Source organism: Anguilla rostrata, chromosome 13 (genome assembly GCF_018555375.3).
Source record: "Anguilla rostrata isolate EN2019 chromosome 13, ASM1855537v3, whole genome shotgun sequence".
NCBI lineage: Eukaryota > Metazoa > Chordata > Actinopteri > Anguilliformes > Anguillidae > Anguilla > Anguilla rostrata.
Window position 1 is genome coordinate 8,607,918 of NC_057945.1, and position 27,972 is coordinate 8,635,889.

General features: G+C 44.7%; 1 protein-coding gene across 10 annotated transcripts; it reads right to left on the bottom strand.

Moving 5' to 3' along the window:
- Positions 1–348: 348 nt before the first annotated feature.
- znf335 (zinc finger protein 335) lies at positions 349–27,900 on the bottom strand. 10 transcript variants are annotated; one of them, XM_064304606.1, is made up of 28 exons: positions 27,420–27,900; positions 21,965–22,162; positions 21,469–21,742; positions 20,103–20,180; positions 18,523–19,467; positions 17,682–17,828; positions 17,173–17,337; positions 16,385–16,655; positions 15,241–15,418; positions 14,431–14,543; positions 13,564–13,582; positions 13,347–13,463; positions 12,794–12,867; positions 12,250–12,410; positions 11,590–11,819; positions 10,774–10,873; positions 10,281–10,366; positions 9,498–9,757; positions 9,091–9,223; positions 8,381–8,584; positions 7,331–7,473; positions 6,217–6,356; positions 5,569–5,669; positions 4,598–4,684; positions 4,404–4,487; positions 3,975–4,040; positions 2,924–3,029; positions 349–2,440 (listed from the first exon to the last, which is right to left on the bottom strand). In XM_064304606.1, exons 2-28 carry the CDS (start codon positions 22,154–22,156, stop codon positions 2,316–2,318), a joined length of 4,599 nt encoding a protein of 1,532 aa, XP_064160676.1. In that variant the 5' UTR covers positions 22,157–22,162; positions 27,420–27,900; the 3' UTR covers positions 349–2,315. The 10 variants fall into 10 exon arrangements, with proteins under 10 accessions (XP_064160676.1, XP_064160675.1, XP_064160678.1 ...); XM_064304605.1 differs by having other exon boundaries at positions 5,569–5,672; XM_064304608.1 differs by having other exon boundaries at positions 10,281–10,363; positions 13,347–13,484.
- Between the last annotated feature and the right edge of the window lie 72 nt (positions 27,901–27,972).

Genomic DNA, 27,972 nt, shown 5'->3' on the forward strand with positions numbered 1-27,972 from the left:
TATTTGAAATTCAGCATTTACAAATACTGAGTATTTAAATTACAAAATGCATTTGAAAATACATTTAATGAGCATTTGCATGGATTTGCAACTACTTTCAAATATGTCTTAAAAAAACATTTAAAATACTGAATTTTCAAATACAAAGTGTTTGATTTAATGGAATTATTTGAAAATACTTTTACAACATTGTGGTGCAACATGTGCAATTGCACCAAGCTTTTCAAAGACTTGAAAAGCACTGGATATGCAAGAATCTATCATCCCTGAAAGTTGAGCATTTTGTCTAATTAGAGGACAGTATTTTGATGAGAACGCACAAACATGCTTTCAGATTAAAACACGCACTCAAGTTGTACATTTTATTTCTAGTCTCTGCAACAACAGGTGTAGCACATACCAGTAGTCCAGCATAGTCTCTCAAGAGTTTTGAAAAATTATATTCACAGAAATAAGAAGAAAAATGACACTGTATACACAGTTCTACCCACTACAGTTAAATCAAAGGATTAGCATTTTAATTTACAATATACATAATTTACATATCAGAGGTGTTTTCCTGCTATATCCAGCCATGTTCTACTGACCCTCGGAAAGTACGTCTCCAGTATGTTCTTGAAAATGAGTAAATGAAAAGCAAACGTCTTCACATGTCATACCGATGGCAAAAACACAAATCGTTATATATAAGATTGTCTCTTTCCACAAACAAAATGGTCTCCATTTGATTCCCAACACACAACACTGTTCCTTAATATACGTTTTCCACAGCCTTGCAGGAAGTGCAATTTATTTGATTATTCCGAAAATATTGTATCATCTTACAAAGCACCTTTAACGCATTAAACAATTTTCTACACTCCGTGGATGGGCAAGACATTGATCTTAACACAAAACTATCACTTCATCCTTAATGTGCAACGCGTAAAGCATTAAGATTTCAAAATATCTAATGCACTTTGCTTACAAGTGATTGATCATAGGCACACATCCTGAAACCACAGGAAACTCACGCCCACATCAGAATTTGGATTCCTATAGATCAGGGGTTCTCAACTCCGATGGTTTTTGGCTTTCCTCTTAAAATCTGCAAATAAATTTGGACCCAAAAAACTAGGCCTTAGGCGAGTTAATTTATCAATTAAAGCACGTTCTACATTTAAGTGCTAATTAAAAATGAAAACCAGCTATGTCTGTGGCCCTCAAGGACCAGGGTTGATAACCCCTGATGTGGAGATATTACTGGTACTGTGTGTGTGAAAGGTACATTTTCTTCATGTGGCAACTTGACAAAATGAGTTATGTAATATTTAGCATTTTTAGGGGGCTGTTACTCCACATAAATAAAACTACTTAATTTTGTTTTAAGTTTTTGCTTGAGTTTATCTTCGGTTCTGTATCCTTTCAGCATTACAGCATCTTGCCATGCCTCTGAATGAGAATCAAAGTGATGAAATCACACAGGAATTAGAATGATATTAAACTGCTACTGACTGTTTGAGCTTCGGTTTCTTTTGAGAGGTACACGCAGCTGCTGCCGATGTGCAATAAGTAGATAAAGTCTTTGGTATTAGCTTTTAGTTGACTCTGTTCCACTACCGCAACAGCTCACAATAACAAAAGAAAAAAAACGAAAATAAAACGAATGCAGCACAAAAAAACCCTCCAACCCGTTCCACGGTGCGTTGAGATGTACGTTCCTTACACCACTGTGTGCCTAAAAACAGCACAACAGAACAAAACCTGTAGCAATCTGTGACTTGGCCTTATGATGGCTTTGAGGCCTTATTGCACTTCGATTCAGATGCATTGGTGGCAACATCTAAGCACACAAATAATAAACAGAAAATATGACATCACTGCCATGTCAGAAAACATGGGTGCCTTGCAAGTCCGTGACATCATTTAACAGCAAGCCAGGTAGAGGGACCTGCACTGTTGTACACTGTCGCTTACAATGACGCCTCAGCCAATCTGATGCCTTGCTACATCTTGTCTGTTGCGGCCGTTAATATGCAAAATATTTAAAATATTTTGCAACGGAAATTCGCCTGATGGAATAATTCTCAGAAGAGCCACCTGAATTAAAGTGTAGCAACCAGTATGGCTCCTGCACCAAAACATTGAAGGCAAGCCACTGTAATCTAAATTACAAGCACAAAAAGCAAATGCGATAAGCGTAAATTTGAGTTTAGGGAACAAATTTAAGAATGTAGAGTATAGTGCACAGGTCGTCCCCTTTGCTTGTTGGCGTACCGCTGGGAGCTCTCATTGGAAAGGAAGGGAGCAAGCTGTGCTGTGTTGAGCCGTCGCCATTACTCCTCTGTGAAGGTGATGACGTCGTACTGGATGCCCTGCTGCTGCATCTGCTCCAGCTGTTCGGGCGTGGCCTCAGTGGCGTAGACCGTCTGGGCCTGGGCCATGGCTGCGTCCGCCACCGCTGGGGAGAACGGAGCGAGGGTTAGCAGGCAAGCAGCCTACAGAAACTACAAATCCCAACATCCACTGGACACATGCAACACCCATGGGACTCACCTGAGAAACTGCTAATATAAGGGTAATATAATGGTTTGGGAAGTGGGGTTGTAAATCAGAGTTCAAATGCTGGTTCAAACCATGGGACATTGCCATCTTACCTTTCAGCAAAGCTAATGAACTGCATTGCTTCAGTAAAGATGTGTAAATGCACAGTGTGTAAAAATGGATTTTTGAGATGGTCACCAAATAAGTCAGCTGAGCTGACAACCCTTTTATTTCATAATAAACCAGTGTGCCATTATTGGACGGAATGCTCTTTTTATACTGCCCTCTTCGATAGGTCTCACTTGGAAACTACATTCTTAATGTCAATGTGTATCGCTCGGTTTAAAAACAAACAAACAAAAAAATGGTTAAGGTTCCGAGTTTGGGCCTTGGTGAACACCTGTCACTGCAGAGTGTGCAACTGCCTCCAGGTCCTCCTGGCTGACGATCTGCTGCTCGGAGCTGATGGGAACGTACTGGATCTGCCCGTCGTGGCTCAGTGCAATCTGAAAGGAGCCAAACAAGCACAGGGCCGCCCAGTCAGAAGGGAACATGATGGGGGTAATTCACCTTGGGCTATTAAAGACCAGACTTTATACAGTGCTGGACACTGTCTTGACCGCAGGCAATGTGACAAGCCCAGATGAGCTCAACGGCCTGTTCTCATCATCAAACATTGTTATGTTGTTTAGAAGGTTTCACACACTGTCTGCATAAAACATGTTTACCTTAAGCCCAAAGCATTATGGTAAACTGCCTGTCTACCACTTAGCAATCATCACTGTTTTAATGCTAATAAAATAGTTAATAAAATTACAATCAATAAAAGACAAAATAAAGTAATGAACTACGAAACATCATCATACTTATACTTATTGTACATATTATACATATATAAACATACACATTTACGCTCAACCTCAAGACTAACTTTAATTGACTAATATTCGGGACGTATGTAAAAAAGATAAAAATACCGTCGAAGTTGTTCAAAACATTGAGTACGGTACTGTCTCAAAATGGCTGGGGAACCAGGATTGAAACTCAAAGGCTGTGGGTTTAAGTCTTAGCTGCTGTGGTGTGGCCGCTGTACTCTCCAGTAAGGTGCTTAACCCAAATTGCTTCGGTAAAAAGTACTCAGCCGTATAAATTAATTATACATAAAAGTGCAATCTGTGTCTCCGGAACTCTGAATAAGGGTGTCCTGCTGAATTCTGAAATATAATGTAAGGTAGGTGTTCCACACAATCAATTCCTAGTTCAAGTATCTGGTGATAATACGTATTTTGCTGTTTGAGGATACCGTAGTTCTCATTCTGAAAGCTCATGACAGGTAAAACTCCATCCTAAGGTGGGCCTGTCAACTCGTATGAGTTAACTGAAATGGAACTGCAGTGGCTTGTGTTTGCATACTGGTTTCAGTGTGTGCGTGCTCTCTCCTTCTCCCTCACCTGCTGCTCCTGCAGGAAAGCCCCGTCCTGGTCATACTGAATGTGAGCTATCTGTCCATCCTGCATCTGTGGACAAAAAAGACAAAAAACTACCATTTAAAACAGGGAACTGACTGGAAAATAAATCTAATTCAATATAAGCTGGGGCTTTATTTTTCCCCAAATACGAATGATGTCTCCAAATCACAGAGCTAAGTGTTCCTCTAAAGCGAATTTCCTCATCCAAAAAATGCAGCGTGGTGTGACGTCAACAATTTCTCAATGCAGAACGATGGAAGCTGCCCTTATGAGGAAAAATGACACTCTGCCGCCCCCTACTGTCGTAACACCGCAAGTATTTCCCTCCAGCCGGCGGAACCTCTGCCGCAGAGGCGAATGCGTCAAATGAGAGCCTAAAGCACTGCAGTGTACGCAATGCTGCTTGCTTACCTGAATGTGATTACCCTCAGACACCACCACGTACTCTTGCGGGATGAGGTGCTGTACGCCATCTTGGGAGATTATGTACTGAACCTGGAGGGAGACGGCGAGAGGTCATTCGAGTGCAGTGAAAACATTAAGCGAGTACAGGTACGCGTCCCTCCGGGCTGGTGCCTGACATGAAAACACGGAGCAGGCTTCACCTCCGTCACCTGGTTCTCAGCAGTGACCAGGTGCTGGACCGTCTGCCCGTCCACGGTGGTTATCTGCTGGATGTACGTGGCCTCCTCCTGCAAACGGAGAGACGGGTGTGTAATCGTGACTGCATTTCAAGATTAATGAGTAGGTGCTAAAGCTGATCCAACTGTACTCATCTAAAGACGCTAATACTAGACTTCTTTAGGGGCCATTAATGCAGTATGCTAGGGTGCATTCAAGTAAACACACGCACTTGGTAGAAAAGGCTGGTATTTTAAGATTTCCAGACAGATCACCCCGTTGTATCCTTGCCCTAGTTTCACCTGTATTCTCTTTTTTTTTTTTAATGGTGCTTTATTATTAGATGTATTATTGGGTGTAGCAAGTGTATTGGGTATAGCTAGTGTAGCAGGTGTATTGGGTGTAACTGAAGTGTAGCAGGTGTATTGGGTGTAGCTGGTGTAGTAGGTGAATTGTGTGTAACTGGCTTCGAAGAGGTGTGAATCGTGTGTTAAGATGAGGTAAGTGTAGTATTAGAGCGTATACTAGCTTCTTAGGGGCATTAAGCAGTAGCTAGGGTGATTGAACTGATACAGGTACTTGGCGTAGACAAAGGTGGTGTTTAGCTGGCCGAAGTAGGATGTGTCTTGGCTGTAGTCACCTGTATTACTTTTTAAAAATGGTGTTTTATATTAGATGTATAGTTGGGTAGTGGCAAGGTGTATTGGGTATAGCTAGTGTAGCAGGTGTATTGGGTGTAGCTGGTGTAGCAGGTGTATTGGGTGTAGCTGGTGTAGTAGGTGAATTGTGTGTAACTGGAGTGTAGCAGGTGTACTGGGTGTAGCTTGTATAAAAGGTGATTTGGGTATATCTGGTGTAGTAGGTGCACTGGCTGTAGCTGGCGCAGCGGGTGTATTGGGTATGGCTGGTGTAGCGGGAGCATTGTGTGTAGTAGGTACATTGGGCGTAGCTGTACCTGGTCAGAGAGGGTCTGCTCCTGGGCTACGATGATGTGCTCCTGGCCCAGGGCCTGCTGGAGCCGCTCGGGGGTGATGACCGTCTGCCCCGCCTGCAGAGCTGCTGCACACACACAGGAAGAGAGAAGGGCCATGGTTAGACAGACACAAACATCATTACTCTCAGCATGGACACTCCTGAAGAAAGACACACAGAGACACAGGCACATACAGACACCCACAGACATGCAGAGACACGAAACCATACAGAGATACACATACAGGCACAAACATACACACAGATACACCCACGCACAGGAAAGCACAGACATACAGTGATACCCACATAGACAGACAACCGAACAAACATGCAGAGACATACAGAGATACACAGACACAGACATATGCACAGAGACACAAGACACACACACACATACATTTCCAAAAGAATGTTGACACCCCTTCTAATCGGTGGTTTCGGCAAATTCAGCCTCGCCCATTGCTAACGGGTGCATAAAATCAACCATGCAGGAAGGTGGGGGTGTTATGGGAGTGTAATGCAAAAAAAGTTGTTCCAATGACCTTGATATGCACTTTTGTACATCACTTTGGATAAAAGTGTCTGCTAAACAAATGCAATGTAGTGTAATGTAATGTGACACACTCACTCTGCAGGGTGGCCAGCGCCTCCTCGTCGCTGTTGACGATGATGGCCTGCTGGGGCAGGGCCAGGCGGGGCTTGCGTGTGGGCGGGTCCTGGCTGTGCAGCCTCTCCATGTGGAACTTCAGGTGGCCGTTACGGTTAAACCTGAAAAAAAAATTAAAAAAAATAAATAAATAAATAAAGGCCCTCGCTTAGGCCCTTCTCTGTTGGGAATATTAACTATAACATTAACGATAAAAGCGTTCAAGAGGTTCAAATTCAAATGGGTGGAAGCCTCAATGGTAAAATGGCAACTAGAAAAAATGAAACGGAACCAATAGACATCATTTGGTTCTAAGAGGGATTTTAGAATGCACCTTCAATAATAAGACATCTCTCATAGGAAGGCAGCCCCTCTAACAGAGTACTGAAGCTTCCCTGGTCCCCCCCTGCACTGAACCACACACACTCTTATTTTAGACACGGATTGATCCTGTATAGAAGAAGCAATGTTCAATATTGCACATTGTCTCTGTCACGTTCCCTCTCAAACAAAGTAATCCAGACATAAGTAAAACAGGTACACTCTACTGTAATGAATGCTTGATGATGAGCAGAACATGCATTTGGACTGCATTTATATAGCGCTTTTATCCAAAGAGCTTTACAATTAATGCCTCTCATTCACCCATTCACACACACACTCACACACCGACGGTGAAAGGCTGCCATGCAAGGTACCAATCAGCTTGTTGGGAGCAGTTAGGGGTTAGGGGTTAGGTGTCTTGCTCGGGGACACTTCGACACACCCAGGGCGGGGGATCGAACCGGCAACCATCCGACTGCCAGACAACCGCTCTTACCTCCTGAGCTATGTGCCCCCATTTCAACCATTCACTTAGCATTATAGCATAAGCAGTTTTACACTGTAGTAGTAGCACAGGTATCCGATCCGTCCTCTCTACTGGTGAAAACCAGTCACAGGGTGAAGACGCCAGAGTCACAGGCCTGAAGACACCACAGGGCGCAGACAGACAGACGGACGGCTCTCTCTCTCTCCTCTTTCTCTCCCTCTCTCTCTCCTCTCTCTCTCCTCTCTCTCTCTCTCTCTCTCCCCCCTCTCTCTCTCTCTCTCTCACCTCTGGCCGCAGACGTCGCAGGCGAAGGGCTTCTCGTTGGTGTGGGTGAGCATGTGACGCCGGAGGTCCTTCTTGTTCTTGGAGGCGAAGCTGCAGTGGCCGCACTTGTGGGGCCGGAGGTAGGCGTGCATGGCCATGTGAGTCTGGGGCACGGGAGACGCACACACACAAACCGGCCCGTTACAGTCCGCGCTGCGTGCTGCCAGTCATACAGTCGGATATGAACTGAAGCGGCTCACATTAAGGACAGTTCCGCCTTGACTACGACGCCACACCGCCACCTAGCGTGTACTGAACGTTATTCGATACCGAGATTACAGCATAGCCTGATCAGGTGAACCCTAATATGGGTATTAAAATAGCCTGTTGATGCAATCAATACAAAGAGGCAGAGTAGAAATGACGGATTTTATGCCTTGATTTGAGACGAGTGTTATTACAGTAATTAACAGTTTCAGTTACATTCAGTTCAGTTACATTACATTACATTACAGGCATTTGGCAGACGCTCTTATCCAGAGCGACGTACAACAAAGTTGCAGTTACTTCAAAGTGAATGTTAAGTGGCTGAAAATTGTAGAAATAGCCATAAATTATCACCAAGGGAAATATCCATTAGACATCTACCAAATATCTATTCAAAGTACACTTTCCTGCTTTACACCACAAACTCCTCAATGCCCTTATACCAGCCATTGTAAAACCAGCACATTGTCCTTTTGCTAATATCTAAAATGTGCTTCACTGCACGCAAACACTGTCTACGCCAATCAAAACCATGCACTACAACTGAATATTAACATCAGACCTCGGGTCAAATACAAATTTGTTTTGGATTCAAATACTTTTTTGTGCTCTATTGATCTTGCCTGGTGTAATTGAGCCTGCCAATATGACCAGAAGGTGTGGTTTGCACTTTTTGAGAGTATTTCATTGGTCCCAATACACCGGACAAGATCAGTAAAGCATAGAAAAGTATTTGAATCCAAAACAAATACGTGTTTGACCCAGGTCTGATTTACATTCAGAAACAAAACAACTCCTTCTAACCTTGACATCTGGCCAGGAGGGAGCGATGAACGGACAATCAGGGCACTTGAAGGTGTTGGGGTCCAAGTGCGCCCTCTTGTGGCTCTCCATGTCAGAGCGGCCGTGGAAGGACTCCATGCAGATCCTGCAGGAGAACCTCTTGGAGTTGAGCTGCTGCTGGGGAGAGGTGGTGGGGGAGGGGGACCCAGGATCCTCGCTGCTTAGCTTCAGAAGAACAGAAGAACAGATGGCAGGGTGTGACATCACTCACCAGATACAGCCACCTCAGCTACTCCTCACTCAGCTCACCTCACATTCAGTCAGTTTGAACATGTTCCAAGCATAAAATTCATACTCATCACTTACATATCATCACATCCTGATAATAACTGTAGCTTAACAGGAATTGTAGACTTTTGCTTTACTCGAAAAGTCTTTTCAGAGCCACTCCCTGCCTGCCTGTATTGTAGAGCAATGAACGCAATACTGGATGCTCACTATGTTCACATGCTGGAAGAGAGTGGGGGGATGTCAGCTGTAATTTCATTGGATGAGTGAGTTTGTGTGCGTTCAAAAGCACCATTTTTATTGGTTGTGACCGTGGCTTATGAGTTAAAAACACTGCCAACAGCCGGTGCTGCTCTGTATGTTTTTTCTAATATCGAAGGACAGACTTTTAACCGGAACACATGTTCCCCCGTCAAATTCACTCCGGCCCAGTGACGGCTCACCTCCACCTGCTGCACCGTCCCTCCTCCGATCCCGGAGGTCAGGTAGTATTTGCCCTTGTGCTCTTTCAGGGTCCCGGAGAGAGAGCCGCTGCTCACCACCACGGCCTGGGGGTCCCCGCCGCCTCCCTCCGCACTGCCACGGAGACAAACATCCCACAATGAGTCACAACTCTACCCACAATGCACCGCCGCTGAAACTCACGGGGAGCATTCGGCTGATTCGTTTATCAGTTGACAGACCATCAGCTACACGAAGGAAAAACCTGAATAAATTAGGCGTAAAAAAATTTACGGAAAGCAAGTGCTTCAATGCAGAACCAACGTGGTTCCTGTGTAAATGAAGCACACAGCCTAGCACGGGAAGGCGGTTGGGTATAACCCCTTAACAGCTGTGTGGGGTGCGGTACCTGTAGACGGTGGCGGTGCTGTGGATCTCCTCTCCGACCTGCTCCACCACGCTGAAGTCGCCGCCGCCCTGGTAGGCGCTGATGGCGATCTGGCTGATGTCTGGCCCCGCCTCCACGGCCCCGGCCTCGAAGGCCTCCCTCACCAGCGCCTCCCCGTGCTCCGCCACGTGGAAGGCCACCACTTTCTGGGGCTTCCCCGCCACGCCCGCCTCCCCCATGGCCCCCTCCAGAGCCTCCCCCTCCGATTTCAGCACGGCCACCTGAGGGAGCGACACACACACCACACAACCTCACACACTCACACAGTGACCTTCCTTAAAGGGGATGTGAAGCACTCAGTAACATGACTCGCTCTTACCTTAGATAAGATATGACCCCGCGTTAAAAACTGAAACACCCGTATTTGCTAGAAAAATAAACTACGGTTGGCTATTTTTTGGGACCGCAGATGTAAATGAGCTATATAGCTAACTCTGGCCCAAATGGTTGTGTTGTGCATGGCCCCTGTTAAATAAACAAATAAACTAAACTAGGGTGCAGCCATCTTGGTACAAGCTCAGTTGCGATGCCACTAGGCTGGTTTGTCTCAGCCACTCAAGCTAGTCCTTTTATTAGACTGCTGACTTTCAATGAGCTTAACAATGAATTACAAGGAGAAAACAAGCTTGGCTTCTCCCTGAAATGGAATACACTGTAATATATTGAATATGATGCAATATATTACAAGCATGGATAATATATTCCCCCCCGCATTAGCGTAAGGAAGCGGTCATCGTCCAGTACCTGCAGGGAGCTCCCCACCAGCTCTCGCGGGTTGCTCATGTTCAGCAGCAGGTCCAGGGCGTTCTGAGCCGACAGGTCCGAGGCTTCTGGGAAAAAAAACGATTGGACGGACGGATTGGACAGGCGTCAAATCAAATCAGTTCTATTTTTATAGCGCTTTTAACAGATTTCCTCATAGAACTGTTAAGACCGATGTACTGAATCGTGCTGTGCTTTTTATGAATTGACTTTGGCCTGCGTCCAACCAAAATTCGTTCTTAACTTTGACTTACAAGAAAACGGAAACATTACAAGAAAATGGAAACATTACAATATAAATTAAAGATTCAATCAACATTCGTCCTCAAAAAAATCAAAAGAAATATTAACAAGTTCAGCAATCACCTCAACTTGTAAAACTGAATCTTTTTTTTTTTTTAGTACCAGCCTTGATCTTTATGAATAACCCCTTCTGATGAACACATATAGGAATGGTAGGAGAGGACAAACTTACCATGTTCATAAATAATCGTGGCATTCTCCAGTGAGTCCGGGGAAACGGTTTGATTCTCTATGGTCTGGATCGCCTGGAGCTCGATGGAGTCCACAGACACCTAGCAAACAGATAATAACGAGAAGAGGAGGAAGACGAAGATGAAGGAAGACAAGCCATTAACCTACTCCAATAACAATATTTTCATGAACTGTGATGCCTAAACTGTGATAGGAGCAGTGAGGCAATATCTTTCCTGCATACATCAATGTGGAATTAACTCTCAAGGATTCAAGAGGTGTAATTATATATTGCCACCAGACACACAAGCACATCACAGGCAAAGAGGTAAAGAGACCAAGAGGAGAAATCGGGGAATGAAGACTTACGATTGGCCCACACAGCGTGTCCTGCAGGCCCTGGGTGTGGTCGTGCTGCTGCTCTGACTTACGATTGGCCCTGGGTGTGATCGCGCTGCTACTCTGACTTACGATTGGCCCTGGGTGTGATCGTGCTCCTGCTCTGACTTACGATTGGCCCTGAGTGTGGTCGTGCTCCTGCTCTGACTTACGATTGGCCCACGCAGCGTGTCCTGCAGGCCCTGGGTGTGATCGTGCTGCTGCTCTGACTTACGATTGGCCCTGAGTGTGGTCGTGCTCCTGCTCTGACTTACGATTGGCCCACGCAGCGTGTCCTGCAGGCCCTGGGTGTGATCGTGCTCTTGCTCTGACTTACGATTGGCCCCCGCAGCGTGTCCTGCAGGCCCTGGGTGTGATCGTGCTCCTGCTCTGACTTACGATTGGCCCTGAGTGTGATCGTGCTCCTGCTCTGACTTACGATTGGCCCTCGCAGCGTGTCCTGCAGGCCCTGGGTGTGGTCGTGCTGCTGCTTCAGCTCCTCGATCTGCTGGAGGGTGAAGAAGGGCCGCCGGCGTCTGGGCGGCTCCTCGGGGTGCGTGCGGCACCAGTCGTCGAAAGCCTCGGGGTGCCGGCACTGCACGTGCAGACGCAGGTTCTTCTTGTGCTTGGTCATGAAGTGGCAGAAGTCGCACGAGAACGGCTTCTCTCCTGCGAGACAGGAACAAGTGTGAGGGCTTGCCTGAGCCTCTACAATCACGGCTATTTCTTTTCGTCATCTTTGAGAGTCTTCAGCCTGTTGGTAAAAGCTGGCAGCACTGAAGATATCCTCTATGGTAACCAACTGGTCAGCTGTTTCCTATTTTCTATTTCCTAAATTCAGGAAGTTCGAATGGAGATGTGCCCAATGATGTACTTTGCCACTGGAATTAGTTGTCGCTCATGCTCATAAATATTCATAAGATCCATCAAATTCCAGTCAAGGGACCAAACTTTTGATGTTCAGAATACGGGGATGACCAGCTGGTTAGTCAGTACAACCTGTGGTAGGATCTCAAGAGCAGAGACACACTTAAAGGTTTGTCCTATACAGCCTTGGCAGAACTGGTGAAAGTTGCTACAAATCTCTGAGGGTACTGACCAGTGTGCTTGATGGCCATGTGGGACACCAGGAAGTCCTCCTTGGTGGTGGAATACTTGCAGTAGTCGCACTTGAAGGGCTTGTCGGTGGTGTGCGAGAGCTGGTGGTTGAGCAGGAGCTTCTTGTTGTCACAGGTGTACTCGCAGAACTCACACTTGAACCTGCCACCAGAGGAAATGCACTCTTTGTGTCTCTATGGTACACACGGTAAGACCACAGTAGAAGACATGAAACATCTACAGAGATACCCCAGGGTTTGGTCCTCCTTAGTCTTCTCCTCTTCACTCACTACACTAAGGCTTGGTTCTGTCATCTACTATCACGACTAATCTTATCACTGCTGCACTGACAGCACACAACTTCATCTCTTCTGTCCCTCCAATACACACGTTTCTGCATACATCTCAGCTTTCTTACACAACGTCTCAAACTGGATGGCCAACCATCAATATAATGTAATTAGAAGTAAAACTGTGGGAACCCTTAGCCTAAACAACCAAAAAAACAACAACATGCATGCATATCAGCAATGCTTTTCTCTGACCTGTTTCCGTAGGTCTGGATGTGAGTAAGAAGATGCATCTTGAAAGTGTAGCGTTTCTTGAAAGATTTTCCACACTGAAAAAAAAATAAAAGACATGGTCTGAAACACACCCTCCGTGACTATAATCAGTGATTGCATCAGTTTATATGCCGTTATGAAAAATAGCATTTTATTACATCAACGGCAGGCACTATTATTTAGAGACTTATACACCACATACACAACTGCATTCAAGAGGTATACAGAGCAACAGTAGCGGCTGAAGAGGACAGTCATTCTCTTGGAGCTGGTAACAGTGCATACAGTGAGCGAGTCAACTGTACTCTTCAGAGTTATCAACCACCCTGTTAACTTTGTTCAGTTGTCCTGTCAACATGGACAGTAATTGAGAATCGCAGTCGGAAACTGATTCCACCACTGGGGGGCCAGAATATCCAGAAGACGTGACCGGGCAGCGTAAGCATGGAACTACTTTTGTAATACTATGAGAGCGTAAACCTGCACAATGCAATAGCAATCATAAAGGAGATGCCGGACTGGTCTGCACACGCACCTTGTCGCACATGTGCGGCTTCTCGGTGCTGTGCGTCTTCATGTGCTGCGTGAGGCGCTTCTGCATGGGGTAGACCCTGCTGCACACGGGGCACGGGAACTGCGTGTTCCTGGGGACCTGCGAGACATCCGGAATAACCTGCTATGGCATGAAAAGCAAATACGGACAAACGGCATTTTTGTAAAGAGTCGCAAGGCAAAAAACGTTAACAACTTACCATGTCTGTTTTCTTTTTTCTGGAAAAAACAATCCGGAGAGGGAAAGAAAACATGTTAATTTCAGGTGACAATAGCACTCATTTTCATGCCAGAATGAACCCCCCAATGTCTTTTAATTGAACTGTATCTTAGCTGTAAACCTACAACTAAAACAACAAATGATTTATGACAATGTGATACAGGGCCCCTGTGAACGTTTTGGCATGGTTATGTCTCATATTATAAAATAACATGATTTGAGGTGTATTTTTTTAAATAAATGAGACATGGGGGTTGTTAGACATACTTGGCTTCATACAACACAATGAGTCATGCTAATACCCATAATAATCAATGTGTTTGTCAACAATTGTTTTATTAAAAAGATACATAAATATTTAACTGTTCTCACTTGAACACAATCCATCAAAACTATAATGTAAAGCACGTGAAATGCTCATTTGGTCATATGTCAACCAAGCAAGTTGAACACACTTAAAATGGTTGTGAGACATTTTTACAGTGTAATCTGTGTTTGGACAGCGAAACCATTTTTGTTTTGGCTCAGTACTCTACCACAAATTCCTAGAATCAACTGTCCGATTACTTTTGGTCCCCAGGGCTGCAATTCCTTGGTGGTTCACCCGATATGGACGTAAACACCCACAAATTAAAGCTGACAGTCCGCACTTTAACCTCAGATAACCCAATGTACCGGAGTACGGAGCCAAAACAACAAAATTGCGTCAATGTCCAAATACTTATGGGCTGTACTGTAAGTGTTTCAGATACAGCTTCCTCTGACTGGTCAAGACGGTTCTTTCTTGACCTGTTTTGACCCCTCTTCCCCGCCCTCCCGTGACCCCCCAGAATTACTGTGACCGTACTTGTCTTTGTTGTGCACGGCGGAGTGGCGTATGACATCCTTCCTGTACACGCTGGAGTAGTCACACTCCTCGCACTTGTAGGGCTTGGTTCCCTCGTGGTTGAACATGTGCTCCTATGAAAACGCAAAAGGAAGAATCAAAAGAACGCCCGAAAAAATGATCGGATCGGTCAAAATACACCACCGATTTCAAACTTGAAATAAACCAGTAGCAATGAAAGCCCCTGTGCCTTAATAAGTAGAGACACAGTACATTGCACTGCCAAAGAATGACAGAGAGGTGGACTGTGTTCATTTGTGGTGGGATTTTGGAATTGTGTTTATATGTTCAATGTCATTCTGAGAAACAGTGGTGAGAATGCAGTCCATACTGTATATGTTTATAGAACTCAGCAGGGAATCTGGAAGGTCGAGGAGCTTTATTACTTGGCATTTGGTAGAGTGCTTTATGGAGATTAGTTTAAGTGTTAATAATATGCCCAGTTATTTTCCTTGGTCCTTGCTCATTTGAGGAAGCTTTAAATGATTGAGGAAGGAATTGATATTGTATTTGTGTTTTGACTTGGGTTGTGCAGTATAATTTAGTAATTTGTGTCTCCTCAAACACATTATTACTATCTTCCAGTTTCAGCATGGACATCCTAGGCAAGTTCTTCATGACTGGGATTCTTTATTCTGCTATAAGAGCCCAAGGCGGTGGTGTAAATATGATTAAAATACAAACGAGTTATTCAAAAGGGAAAAAGGTATTTTCTGAAGAGGACCCCACGGGACCCCTACTCCAGGAGGCCCCTGGGCGAGAGGCGCTCACCTTGAGCGAGGACCAGCGCTTGCAGCGGTAGCTGCACTGCAGGCACTTGAACCTCTCGGGGTCGTTGCCCTCGTGCGAGTCCACGTGGAAGCGGAGGTCCTCCTGGGAGAGGAAGCGGGAGCCGCATATCCGGCAGTTATGCGGCCTCAGCAGGGGCTTCAGGGACTTGTAGTACCTGCTGTGAGGTGGGGGGAAAAACAAAGAGGAATTTAAATCAGCGTCGAGCATAATTACATTAGGGGGACTAAGGGAGGGCTTTAAAACCAACTTTGCTTTGGATTTCAGATGATCATTTATCATACGCGTACAACTAATTAGAAATTACCAAGAGAGATCAGTGAGCCAGCTCTTGCCAGGGAATTTCGAAACTTCCACCCTCAGTTCAAATGAACAAAATAGAGGAAGTAAAAAGCTACGGTGGAATTACATATGACCAAGCAACCGCTACACAATACGTGTGTTTCACGAAGCGGGATTGCCAAGTTAGAGCAAAACTGCGCTGAGTAAGACCTGGAAGAGGTTTTCATTTAATTGCAAGTCCATGACATTCAAACTTCAACTCTAACTGGCAACAGTGAATCTGTGGTGTGCTGTGGTGTGGTCATGCTTGGCCCTCATAATCCAAACAGTTCTGCGTTGGGGTATTTCTAAAGAAATGTAATACATCCTTTAGCAATGGTAGGCACCAGAACAGCTTATATTGATTTATATATAGGTCTTTTATTTGTCTTTCAATTGCCAAAGGAATTCTCAATGATTGGAGAGAACAAAGGCAAAAACAGACACAGGCTGAGGATCAGGTCAAACAGAACAGGCCAACATTGAAATGTTGTGACAAACCATGAACACATTTTTTCTTGACTTAGTTCTGTATTCCACAATCTGTATCATACGGTCTCTCCCATATGCTGTATTGATATGTTGCATACTATAAAATTATCAAGGTTAAATTTAACACTGGACTAGGAAGTGTACTTGTTAGTCTTCCACCATTTAAATACTATGTTTGAAAACGCAGTATAGAGTAGAGCTTATAATGTTTGGGAACTACCAAGCATAGATGGCAGAAACTGAGAGCTGAAGCCATCGACAAAAGCAAAAATGTACAGTAAACAGTCTTACTGCTACAGAGGCGGTCTCTTACTTGCGGTTCATATACTTCTTGTACTTCTTGCGGAGAAAGCGCTTGGACGGCCGTCCCCGTTTCCTGGGGTAAAACTCGACCTCCTCGGGTCCCGTGTTTGAGGAAGGGTCTTTGTTCTCCGAATCCGATTGGCTGACACCTGGCTCAGCTCCGTTTTCATTAGCGGAAGACGCAGGCCCGTTGTCCAATCCAGAAGAGCTGGCCTCCTCCGGGACCTGAGCGTCCAAACTCTTATTCCCCACGGACGCCTCCATGGTCACTGCAGCCATTCCTAACCAAGAAAAAGTACAGGCAGAACACAGGCAATCATACGTTGGATCATAGCATATACTGTACGTTTAATATGACATAGCACAAGGATTCCAGTTTTTTTCTTGTAGGATCTCTATAAAATGACCACCTTGCAGTTGAGGATTCACTGGTTGGGATTTCACACCTTAATCCAACACCCACTATACATGCCACAGTACAGTGGCCATTTTGTATAATTCCTGGTGTCCATGATTATATTACGAAATCTAGACACAGTAAGACAGGTATTCAATAAAATTAATCTAAAAGTAAATAAATGTCATTTCTAAAATATGGAAATATAAATTAAATATTCTGAAAAGGAGAAATCTTTTCTAAATTAAGAATTAAAAAATGTACCAGCGGACTGTTTGGGACACTTGGTGGTCCCTCACAGAGCCCCAAGGTTTCCCCAATCCCAGGTTTTTTTTAGAAGGAACGATGTGCGTATGTAACATTAAACAGGGCCTTAAGCAGAACCTGGAGACGGGACCCACCTCGGGCGTGGCCGCGCCCCCCCGCGGCGTAGGGGAACTTCCTGGGGCGCACCACCCTGCGCCGGGGGCGCTCCACCGTGCCGGACGAGGACGCGGGCACGCTGCGCAGGAGGGCGGGGGGGCGACCCCTGCAGTCTTCATCGGCCGGGTTGTAGTCGCTGTCGTCTGGGACAGGGGGCAGCAGAACGAGCGCTTGAGAACGCACGGCTAGCTCATTCAACGCAAGCAAACAACAAACAAGAAAATGCTTCCGCTGTATGGTTTGCGGAGAGGTTTTTTGCTGTTGGTGACCATGACGCACCGTCTGGTGTATCTGAGGGCTTTCTTACAGTTGGGGACCTCTATGTGATAAGTTTTGGTTTTTGCTGTTTGTGACCTTGACACACTGTTCGGTGTACCTGAGGGGTTTCTTACAATTCCAAAGTGTTCATAGACTTTTTCTTGCAACTGTACATATATATATATATATATATATATATATAATTAGCATGACAGAGCTCTCCACTGACCTGCTGGATCATCAATGGCACCGGCGTCCATGATGTCATCCTCTTCCTCCTCAGCGGGCTCCTCCGTCTTCACCTCAGCCTTCTGGGCGGCGGCCGATTCGCTCCGCCTCGGCCGCCCCCGCCCCCTTTTCTTCGGAGGCGGGGCACCTGCGTTTCACAGACGATCAGGAAATATTATCCCCTGCCCCTGCGATTCTCTCCAGCGATGCTTTCTCGTCAAACGTATGATAACAGCACATTTATGCAATTAGTCCATAACTGGGGCTTCACTGTTTCTTTTGAAACCTCCCAAGAATAAAAATCCATATTTTGCAAAAGCAGCAACACTGTGAAGTGAACTGAGCCTAGACCATAGTCACATGAGTTAAAGAACCCACTAGTCGTCATGGATTAGGTCCATTTTTATGGATTCCTCTTCACACCCATCCTCCCATTTGCAATGAACCCTAGGGTACCAGAAAGGCGAGGCTGTCTGTTAATGGTTCAAAACAAGCTTCTCATCAAAGACCGTTGTCATACGGGCTAGCCTACTCAGCTGCAAAATGAGCTTTAGGCACGAAAATAAATAAATAAAAAGAGTGTGAGTAAATGCAAGGAGCTTGTAGTCATTGAGAGATAATAGCCCATACACAGCTTTTTACACTGCTTGCTTGTCCTCATTCTTCTATGAATTACCATATGTTACCTGTAGCTGCCCTTTGTTGAATGCACTGAATATGTGCAACACATTTTATGCATTGCGCTTTAAAAAATAGATTATAACTAATTTATCATAATCATCATCATCACCGTCACCATCATCACCATCATCCTGCCATGGCAGCCACTGCCAGCCGCATACCTGTGTGCCTGAAGTGTTTGTCTCTCATGTGGTTGATCAGGGTGTCTTTGGAGATGCTCTTGTAGGGGCACATCTTGCACTTGAACTGCTGCACTACCACCACCTCCATCATCTCCTCCAGCTCCTCCAGATTAGGGGGCCTGTCCCGGATTGGCCCGGGCAGTCCGGACCCCTCCGCCTCGTTGCTACCCTGGGCCTCGGCCAGCCCGGTGCCCTCCGAGGGCCCCTCGGCCCCCGGCCCGCCCTGGGGGTCCCGGTTGGGCACGGCCTCCCTCCCGGGGGGCGGGGCGTACTCCCCGGTGCTGCCGATGTACTGGCCCTGCTGGTCCGGCCCGTAGTCGGCGTAGTGGGAGTGCTGGGGCTGGTCGGGGCAGTCCAGGGACCGGCCCGCCCCGTAGATGGAGCCCTGGGGCACGCCGCAGTCCATGTAGCAGCAGGCCTCGTCGCGGTCCTGCGAGTTCTGGGTCTGGTCGGGAGCGTCCGCGCCGCAGTCCGCGTAGCGGGAGCACTGGGGCTGGTCCGCCGCCCCAGTCACGCACGCCCCGTACCGCTGGGCCCGGTCCGAGTTGTCGGCGCTGCAGTCGATGTAGCGGGAGTCGCCGGGGTCGTCCTGGCGCACCAGGTCCAGGTAGTGGGAGTGGCCGGCGCTGCACTCGGCGTACTGGGAGTGCTGCGATTGGTTGGAGTCGTCGCCCCCGGCGCAGTCGCCGTAGCCGTGCGTGTGGTGCTGGCCCGAGTTGTCGGCGCTGCACGCCACGTACCCAGAGTGCCCCGGCTGGTCCGGCTGGTCGGGGTCCATGGCCTCGAGGTCGGGCAGGCTCCCCCGCCGACGCCCCCCTAGCTCGGACTGCTCCAGGCAGGTGGACGTGGGGCCCTCCCCCAGGGCCTCAATCGTGATGCGGCTGGACAGGGCAGAGGAGGACATCTGGGACACCATGGGGGCACCTGGAGAGAGAGAGAGACCAAAGATCATAGACCCCACTCAGCAAATTTGCATGGTACGTACATCGCACAGTGTAGGACAAAACATGAAAAATTGAGCTAAATTCTTAAAGCAGTTTTGAGATAATTCATGATTAAATTTAATTCTTAATTAATGCAAAGAATTAAGTAGAAGTAGTCAAGCCTGATCCACGTTGTAGAGCAAGTCTTTGTGACTACAATGAGACCAAGATATCAATGTTTTTTTTTTTTTACCATTTATGGTTGTCAAACTGCAGGTCTCAAAAGCAGAGATGGGTTGGCCGAAAGTGGAGTGAAAATAGGCACTTTGTATCTCATTTTCTTAATGATGGTTTGTGTTTTTATTTCCCTTGAAAGTATACCAATGGTCATTATTCTAAAGGCTACATTATGGGGGTCATGGGGGAGAGGTCAAGGGGCCATTGTCCCCTGGAATGACCCAATTAAACATTTTTATTAGACATTTTAACAAACAAAAACACACAAGAGGGGGAAGGACAAAACCATTTAATTTAGAGGGAAGGGAGGCACATAATGCAAAAATATATCATGTTTTAACTGATGATCTACTAGGCCGAAGAGGTCCAGAAAACAGCACACTAACTACTCACACTCACCGTCATCAGGGCCCTGCAGGATCAGGTACTGGGTGGTCTCCGCTCCTCCGTCCTCAGCGCTGGTCACCGCGATACAGCCTGACGGACACAAAGTCTGACCATTAGTCACCGTTCGTAGCCTAGAGGATTTATACATTTTTGAAACAATCGCATGCAAGACCTGGTATCTCTGCCACACACACACAAGCACACACACACACACACATTCAAGAAATAAAAGCACTGAATTGCTCAGTGGATCACACAAACACACATATTAGACTATTCCGGCATGTTGGACCTCACAAGTGACCCCACAGGATCTATGAAAATGACATAGGCTAACTATTATTATGAGTGTCAATATTGAACATAGTAGTCATTGGCTGACAATAACTGAATAATAATACCTGATATAACCTGCTCTACAAAACTGACCATTAAGACAGGCTGGCAACATCCTCTTTGCACAAGACAACCTGACCTGTGCATTAAGACAAGGCATGGTTCAACATCCATCAACGTTTGGCATAAAAGGCGGGACGGTCATGCGGAAAGCACCCTAATCTCCACTGTGAAGTTTGGAGGTGGATATACAATATGTTGTTTGACTACCAAAGGCCCTGGGAACATTCTTAAGATACTGGCTATGACAATGAACCAAAACACGCCAAGCTTGATGAATCTAGGTTAATCCCTGGTGAATTCTACAGCCATTTTGTTCAGAATTGGCAAAGAAATAAGTTGGCACATCATCCAAAATGGTAGCCAATTCATGATGGTGGTGACCAAAAGGAAACGTATATGTTCTTAATGAAGGTACTGCTTACTGCATAAAGTTACAAAATCCCTGCAGTTACAGCGATTTAAAGTGACTGTTTTAATATTTCTCATTATATGGAACACTATAGTTCCACCATATGTGCTGATCGGGCCAATGCTGTAAGGCCAGAGTCTTGGTGTGACTGTCAATGTGAATACCAAGCTCTATCATATCACATCATACAATAATTGATTTATATGCATTTTTGCAAAAAGCCACACCCACTGAAAGTTTATTGGCTTTCTGCGGCAACGTTTTTTTAATTGCAACTGTCTGTGTAAACATTTTTAAAAGGAACGTGTACTGAAGAAATTAAAACTGCATGCTGATACGTCAAGGGGATATTTTTTTTAGCATTTGGCTACAACTCCAAAATGGCAGAGAATACAATATGGTGTACTTTATCAGTCCTTCAGACAAATTTGCTGTTTGTGAGTAGATGCACATGTACACCCCATCTCATGCCTCTGTTAAATGGGTCTGCTTGGACTCCTAACAACATCAAGAACATACGCATATTAAAAAAACTAAATAAACACAACAGTGGAGATGGGAGGCACTTGCCATTCATGATGTCAGGCCCAATGGTAGACTCGATGATCTTATCGATGGCCGAGCCCAGGTCTGAGGACGTGGATGCGGTGGAGTCTGACACGATCATCCCCCCGTCCGACACCACACTGGAGTGGACCAACACCTGAGCGGACTCCGACACCAGGATGGACTGCGTCACCGTGGAAACGCTCGACACACTGGTCGACTGGGCGACGGAGGAGGAGTCCGGGAGGTGGATCATCCCTCTGACATCTGTGCTAGAGCTGGTCTCTGGAATCAGCTCCTGAGACATTAAAAAGGCAACCTTTAATTTATTCATATAAATTCCACATTCAATAATTCAATGCAGGTTAAGTATTTTCCTCAAGGGTACAATGGCAGTGTCCCACCTGGGAATCAAACCTGTGACCTTTAGGTTACAAGACCAGCTCCTTACCCATTATACTACACTGCCACCACTAACACTACTATTATATCATCATTATTATGAGGTGATCAGCCCTACCACAAGCCCCTCTGAGCTCTGCCCCACGTGGGAGTCGGACTCGGGTGTGAGGGCGTGTACGGCCGCCGTGTCGCTGCTGTCGGCCGACATGGCCTCCGACGTCTCCATGCCCATCCCGCTCTCAGAGGGCTCCTCCAGACCCGAGGGGCCCGCATCGCTGCTGCTTTCCACCGCGTTCTCCTCAGAGTCCATCGCGCCCTGGAACACGCACAGGGAACCCACCTTTACAAGGGCGTACAGAAACACACTTTAACTAGCGTTCATTAGTCATACGCACAGGGAACCCACCTTTACAAGGGCGTACAGAAACACACTTTAACTAGCGTTCATTAGTCATACGCACAGGGAACCCACCTTTACAAGGTCGTACAGAAACACACTTTAACTAGCGTTCATTAGTCATACGCACAGGGAACCCACCTTTACAAGGACGTACAGAAACACACTTTAACTAGCGTTCATTAGTCATACGCACAGGGAACCCACCTTTACAAGGTCGTACAGAAACACACTTTAACTAGCGTTCATTAGTCATACGCACAGGGAACCCACCTTTACAAGGGCGTACGAAACACACTTTAACTAGCGTTCATTAGTCATACGCACAGGGAACCCACCTTTACAAGGGCGTACAGAAACACACTTTAACTAGCGTTCATTAGTCATACGCACAGGGAACCCACCTTTACAAGGCGTACGGAAACACACTTTAACTAGCGTTCATTAGTCATACGCACAGGGAACCCACCTTTACAAGGTCGTACAGAAACACACTTTAACTAGCGTTCATTAGTCATACGCACAGGGAACCCACCTTTACAAGGGCGTACAGAAACACACTTTAACTAGCGTTCATTAGTCATACGCACAGGGAACCCACCTTTACAAGGGCGTACAGAAACACACTTTAACTAGCGTTCATTAGTCATACGCACAGGGAACCCACCTTTACAAGGGCGTACAGAAACACACTTTAACTAGCGTTCATTAGTCATACGCACAGGGAACCCACCTTTACATGGTTACACGGAAACACACTCTCACAAGCATTCATTATAAACAGTCACCTTTACACGGTCACACAGGAACACACTTTTACAAGCGTTCATTACAGTCACCTTTACACAATCACATAGAAACACACTTCTACAAGCATTCATTAGTCACCTTTACACGGTCACACAAGAACACATTGGGACACACTTTTACAGGTATTCATTAGAACTAGCCATTTTATACACCATCACAGAAATTCTTTTTTTAATTTAAAGCCAGTTACTGTCACAAATGGCTTGCAATCCTGTTCTTAAAAGCACAATTTTCCAGTTATCTCTGTCTACACAACACGGGGGCAGAAGCATTCGAGTTAGCCTACACTCCGTGGGGGAAAAAAATTCCCATCAGATTGACAGCCACCGACAATATTCTTTAGCAGATAGACATCAAGTTATTGTATAACAGTATTGTACAAGTTAGTAATCGAATATTAAGTGTAACAGAAAATCAGTAACCCTTGTCTAATGGTTCCTATTCATTAAAAAAAAAAAATTGCAGAAGACTAAAGTCATATTCCCTCTCACATTTATTGATGTTCTTTTCTAAATCGTTGGTCTTTCAGTCTTAGGTGTGTGCAAACTAGCCTACATGATATAGGAAAGACTTTATTTTATTTAAACTTTATACAGGGTAGGTTATGTGAGCAGGCATCCTCTTTAACAGCAATGTCCTGTTTCACATTCTCGCAATTACCAAACACACAATAGTATAGTGTGTAGAAAAACATAGAAAATTCAAAAAGAGCTACAGTGTTCACCAATTTCCCTGACTCTCTTACCAATGGACTTAAATTATACTTAAGAAACTTGTTTGTCTGTTAGCAGCAACTCTATTCCAGGCAGACGGTGCAGAGATGGGGATCACAGTGTCACAAATAACAAGATTTCAACAGGATTCGTTCAAAGTGTATTTATTGTAATTAACCTTGTTCTCATTGTTTTGCACTGCTGAGAGACACCAAGATGCTCTACTTGACAGAGTGGAAGATTTGAAGCACTGGATACATACAGCTAATGGAGGAACACCAGCAGCAATAATCGCCAGCTGCTGCACGTGTGTGCGCCAATTTGAGCTGTGAAACCAGACAAAAAAATAAAACAATAATGTGGAAAAGACCATGGTTAGGCAGAGGGAGGAACATGATAAGTCTGATAAGTGCAGACCCGTGGCTAGCCAGTTTCCTTGCCCCTAAGCTTCCTCATCTTTAGCTACCTGTGTGTGCTGCTGATGAGAGCCAACGACAGCTCACCTCAATGGCTATTCCAGATTACAAATCCTGTCGTTGCACATCTCACAAAACACAAGCCACAACTAAAGACTTCTGATAAAAATCGAACCCATCTGATTTTGTCAGAGCATCCAAGAAGAGAAAGACTGGATAGGCACCACATAGCTCAGCACCACTAACCATCTTGCACTAACAGAGCATCAGCAACAGGGTCGTGCCCCAATCAAGCTAAAACTGCAATGATTCCTCTCCAATACTGACCATTTGTCTTGGACAGTAAAATCACAGGAAATGCTGTTTAATATACAGTAGGCGTACGCTGATATACTGTCCTGGTGAAAAATGCAATGCTCTCAGCGTTCAAACAGCACACCCACATATAGATCAATGTTAAAGACACTTTTAGTCACATTAGAGACATTTACTCTCAGCCAGCAGCAGTTTTGCAGCTTGAGGTATGCAGTGATTACCTACAACTGTTTTCATAAAAGGGGCATGCTAACAAACTGTGGGGGGGGGGGGGGGGATGCTATTCATCTTGAATTACTCCTTTTGTCCAAATGCATTAAAACGTTTGCTCTATTGTTGTTTTATTTATATGAAATTCTATTTACTGTTTAATGGTTACTTTTGCCCCTAAATATCATTTTTCAAAAATAATTAGGCAAATTTGGGAAGAGAAACATCTGTAAGCTATACAACACATTATCTGTTCATTTGCAAACTGGGTATTTGGCTTGATATTCTACAGCATCAGTCCTGCTGATTACTGCTTCCTTCATTAATTGAACAGTAAACTTAGTCAGCCATTGTTAATTTTGTATGAATAGCCAATAGTAGCTTGCTAGCCATTGCGTTAGTTTTCTGCGTGGGCACCATTTGTAGGGGAGCAATTTTCTAGCCATGTACATTCACTGAATAAGAAACATTCACAAGTGACAATTCTGACATTTCAATGAGTATGGGAACGCAAATGGCCAGTAAATTGCATGTGACACCAACTTCTATCTGATCTAAGTAATTGTTTGTAATAATTTTGAAATTGTTTTTTAAATTTCATGAATTATAAACCCTTATTTGAAAAACATTCAAAGGTAAGTTCCTTTGAAAACTGGTCCAACTTAAGCAGGGGTTTGATACTTTCTCTTTTTTTTTTGCTTCAATGTATTCCTATGAAACATTCCATTAAATACATTATTCTGAGAAAACAGAAAAGTTGCACAATAAATATGGGTATCTGTGAAATCAGATATTGGTCCATGATCATGTGTTATATTGGGCAAATATTTCACTATTTTACAGATTAATTTCAGAACACGTTCAGTGGTTTTACAGACCTGCTTCCACACCTAACCCCACACTCACGTCTATCTAGCTGAAAAATGTCATAATGAAATAGCCTACCGTATCTCTGATAACACTGCAGTAGGCTTAATAAACAGGTACAGACTTCAAAGAAAATGGCCATTTTAACCTGCTGAATTAGATGTTGTCTTAAAAATGTTTTTGCACCTTGTAGTGTACCTACTGTATTAAATATTTTTTTAAGGTTGTATCTCTGCTCCATGACTAATTTTATGTTCATGCATTTGTATGTAATTATCATTAGTCATTTTTGTCGACAAAAATAATGGATTGCGCAAATCTGGATTACCCATGGTACACCTCTGATCCCATTAAGCCTAGGCCACGTATTTCACATCTCCTTAAGCAAACAGGAGCAAAATTGAAATTAAAATGATAGATAACAGATGTATTTTCCATTTGATCTTAACCCTACTGCTGGAAATCAAGGCTGTGTATATGAAAGTGTCAAAATGTAGATTCAGTAAACTAAACTGGTACCTTTACCCCAAATTCACATTTTAAAAAGGTTAAGCATGAATTTCTTGCAAAGCAACATGAAACACGTGGTATTCTACTCAAGTTTACTCTTTAGCTGTAAAATTAACATTCGAGACATACAGTAACTGCTTTTAATTCTAGCAGTACACGTATCCTAAGGTTGGTAAGATTAGTTTATAACAACTCCGCTTCTTTAGACTCGTCAAAAACTCAAACCGTGATTTGCATACGACTACCTAGCACCTTTACAAGCGGTAGAAACAAGTTAAATCCAAGTGTGAGTGAATACATGTACAGTGAATCGTAGATGCAGTTAACTGGAACTCCATAAATAAAAGTACGTTATAAGGGTCAATGTTTTGTTCAAGTAAGTTGACCTTTAGAGCCACATCACATTATAAAGTTCAGTGATAACCACCCCATTAGAAATCCGCCTCTAGGTGAATGTTCTGACTACTGCACTTTACGTGTTTGGCCAGTCAGACACTCCAGCCAGTAGTAAGCTAGCTATTGTTCATACTGCACAGACAAAATCACAATATTACGGTCAAGGTTGAACCGCCAGTACAATAATGGCTACACGGCTAATTTTGTAGAACTACCAAGATACTCTTTCTACACCTCCATGTAAAACCCTGCCAGTGTGCTAACTAGCTCAATGCGTGAGATTGTTGCTTTAGGATCCTAGCTAGAATTATTTGGCATATCCATCTCATTAGCTTGCTACCTGCTAGCCTGTGTCATACGCTTCAACAAACGTTATTTTCCGCGTGGCGCAGCGAGTCTCGCGTATATCACGTATAGTTAGCTAGAGCTACCAACGTTAAATAGTAATATCTGTTAGTGTTATTTATACTTTGCAATCACTGTAACTTCTTAGCACCGTAGCGTATAGCCATCGGCGGACTATCTAGCGACTGTGTTAATTGTGCGCTCCGTAACCAGTTGGCTTGGTAGCTAGACTAGCAAGCCACACATTATTTCTGTTAATAAACCATTGTCTTCATCGCGAAGGGACGCGTAGTAACACTTTAATCACACGTTATAACGTTCACTTATTTCACATACTACGTTTTAAGACACAATTTCGAATCCACGCGTCGCCTTTCTCAATTTAAACCCGGGCCGAGCTGCCCTCCCCACTGCCTGCTGCGCGCCGCCATTTTCCTGAGCCACTATTTCGATTCAGGCAGTCTGCAAACTCCTATCTGAGGGTGAGGGACCCCGAGGGCCTTGTCGGTGTGGTCAGTCCGCCTTGTCCCCTTTCCTGAACAATTTTTCAACTTCAGTTATTCTATCACCGTATTCCCGGGTAGTTTTACTCACCGCAATTTATGTGCTGGATTGTTTCCACTTTAATCTACAGGTCAGAAACCAAGTAAAAACGAAACCGATAAATGCTCCGGCATTCTAGCCGGACGCCATCAACTTCTTCTTGCTACTTCAGGACGCCGACCGGATCTTATTTATGTCGTTTTCGGGAAATGTAACTTTTTAAAAATACTAGACTGAATAATTGCACAACTGACATTGGATTGTGTCGTACATAATACGTAAGCAGTAAGCGTACAGTCCTTATTTTAAATTGGATGTTTATTTATACAGTAAACTATGGACTATTATATCCGCGGAAGAGGAAATTGTTGTTTGTCGTGAACGCGGATGAATATTAAACCTGAAAAGTGTAGTTAGACTGTATTTCGTTAGCTAGTCTTATCCGGTAGTATGTTAGTCTGTTGCAAATAAAGTGGTTTATTCAGGTTTAGTTTGCCTGTGATTAATGTGAAGCCAGGACATACTTATTCGGTTATCAAACTATTTTGTAGTGCGTGTGATGGACATTGTTATACTTCGACCAATCGTATTAACGCTGCTCTGA

Bases quoted from the DNA above. Each gene is read 5' to 3' on its own strand.
- znf335 (XM_064304599.1), bottom strand. From the start codon at position 22,156: ATGGACTCTGAGGAGAACGCGGTGGAAAGCAGCAGCGATGCGGGCCCC. The intron at 12,868-13,346 runs GTGCGTGTGCAG...TTTTTTTTTCAG, and splicing joins AGCCGCACATGTGCGACAAG to TGTGGAAAATCTTTCAAGAA. The intron at 12,411-12,793 runs GTCAGAGAAAAG...CTCTGGTGGCAG, and splicing joins ATCCAGACCTACGGAAACAG to GTTCAAGTGTGAGTTCTGCG.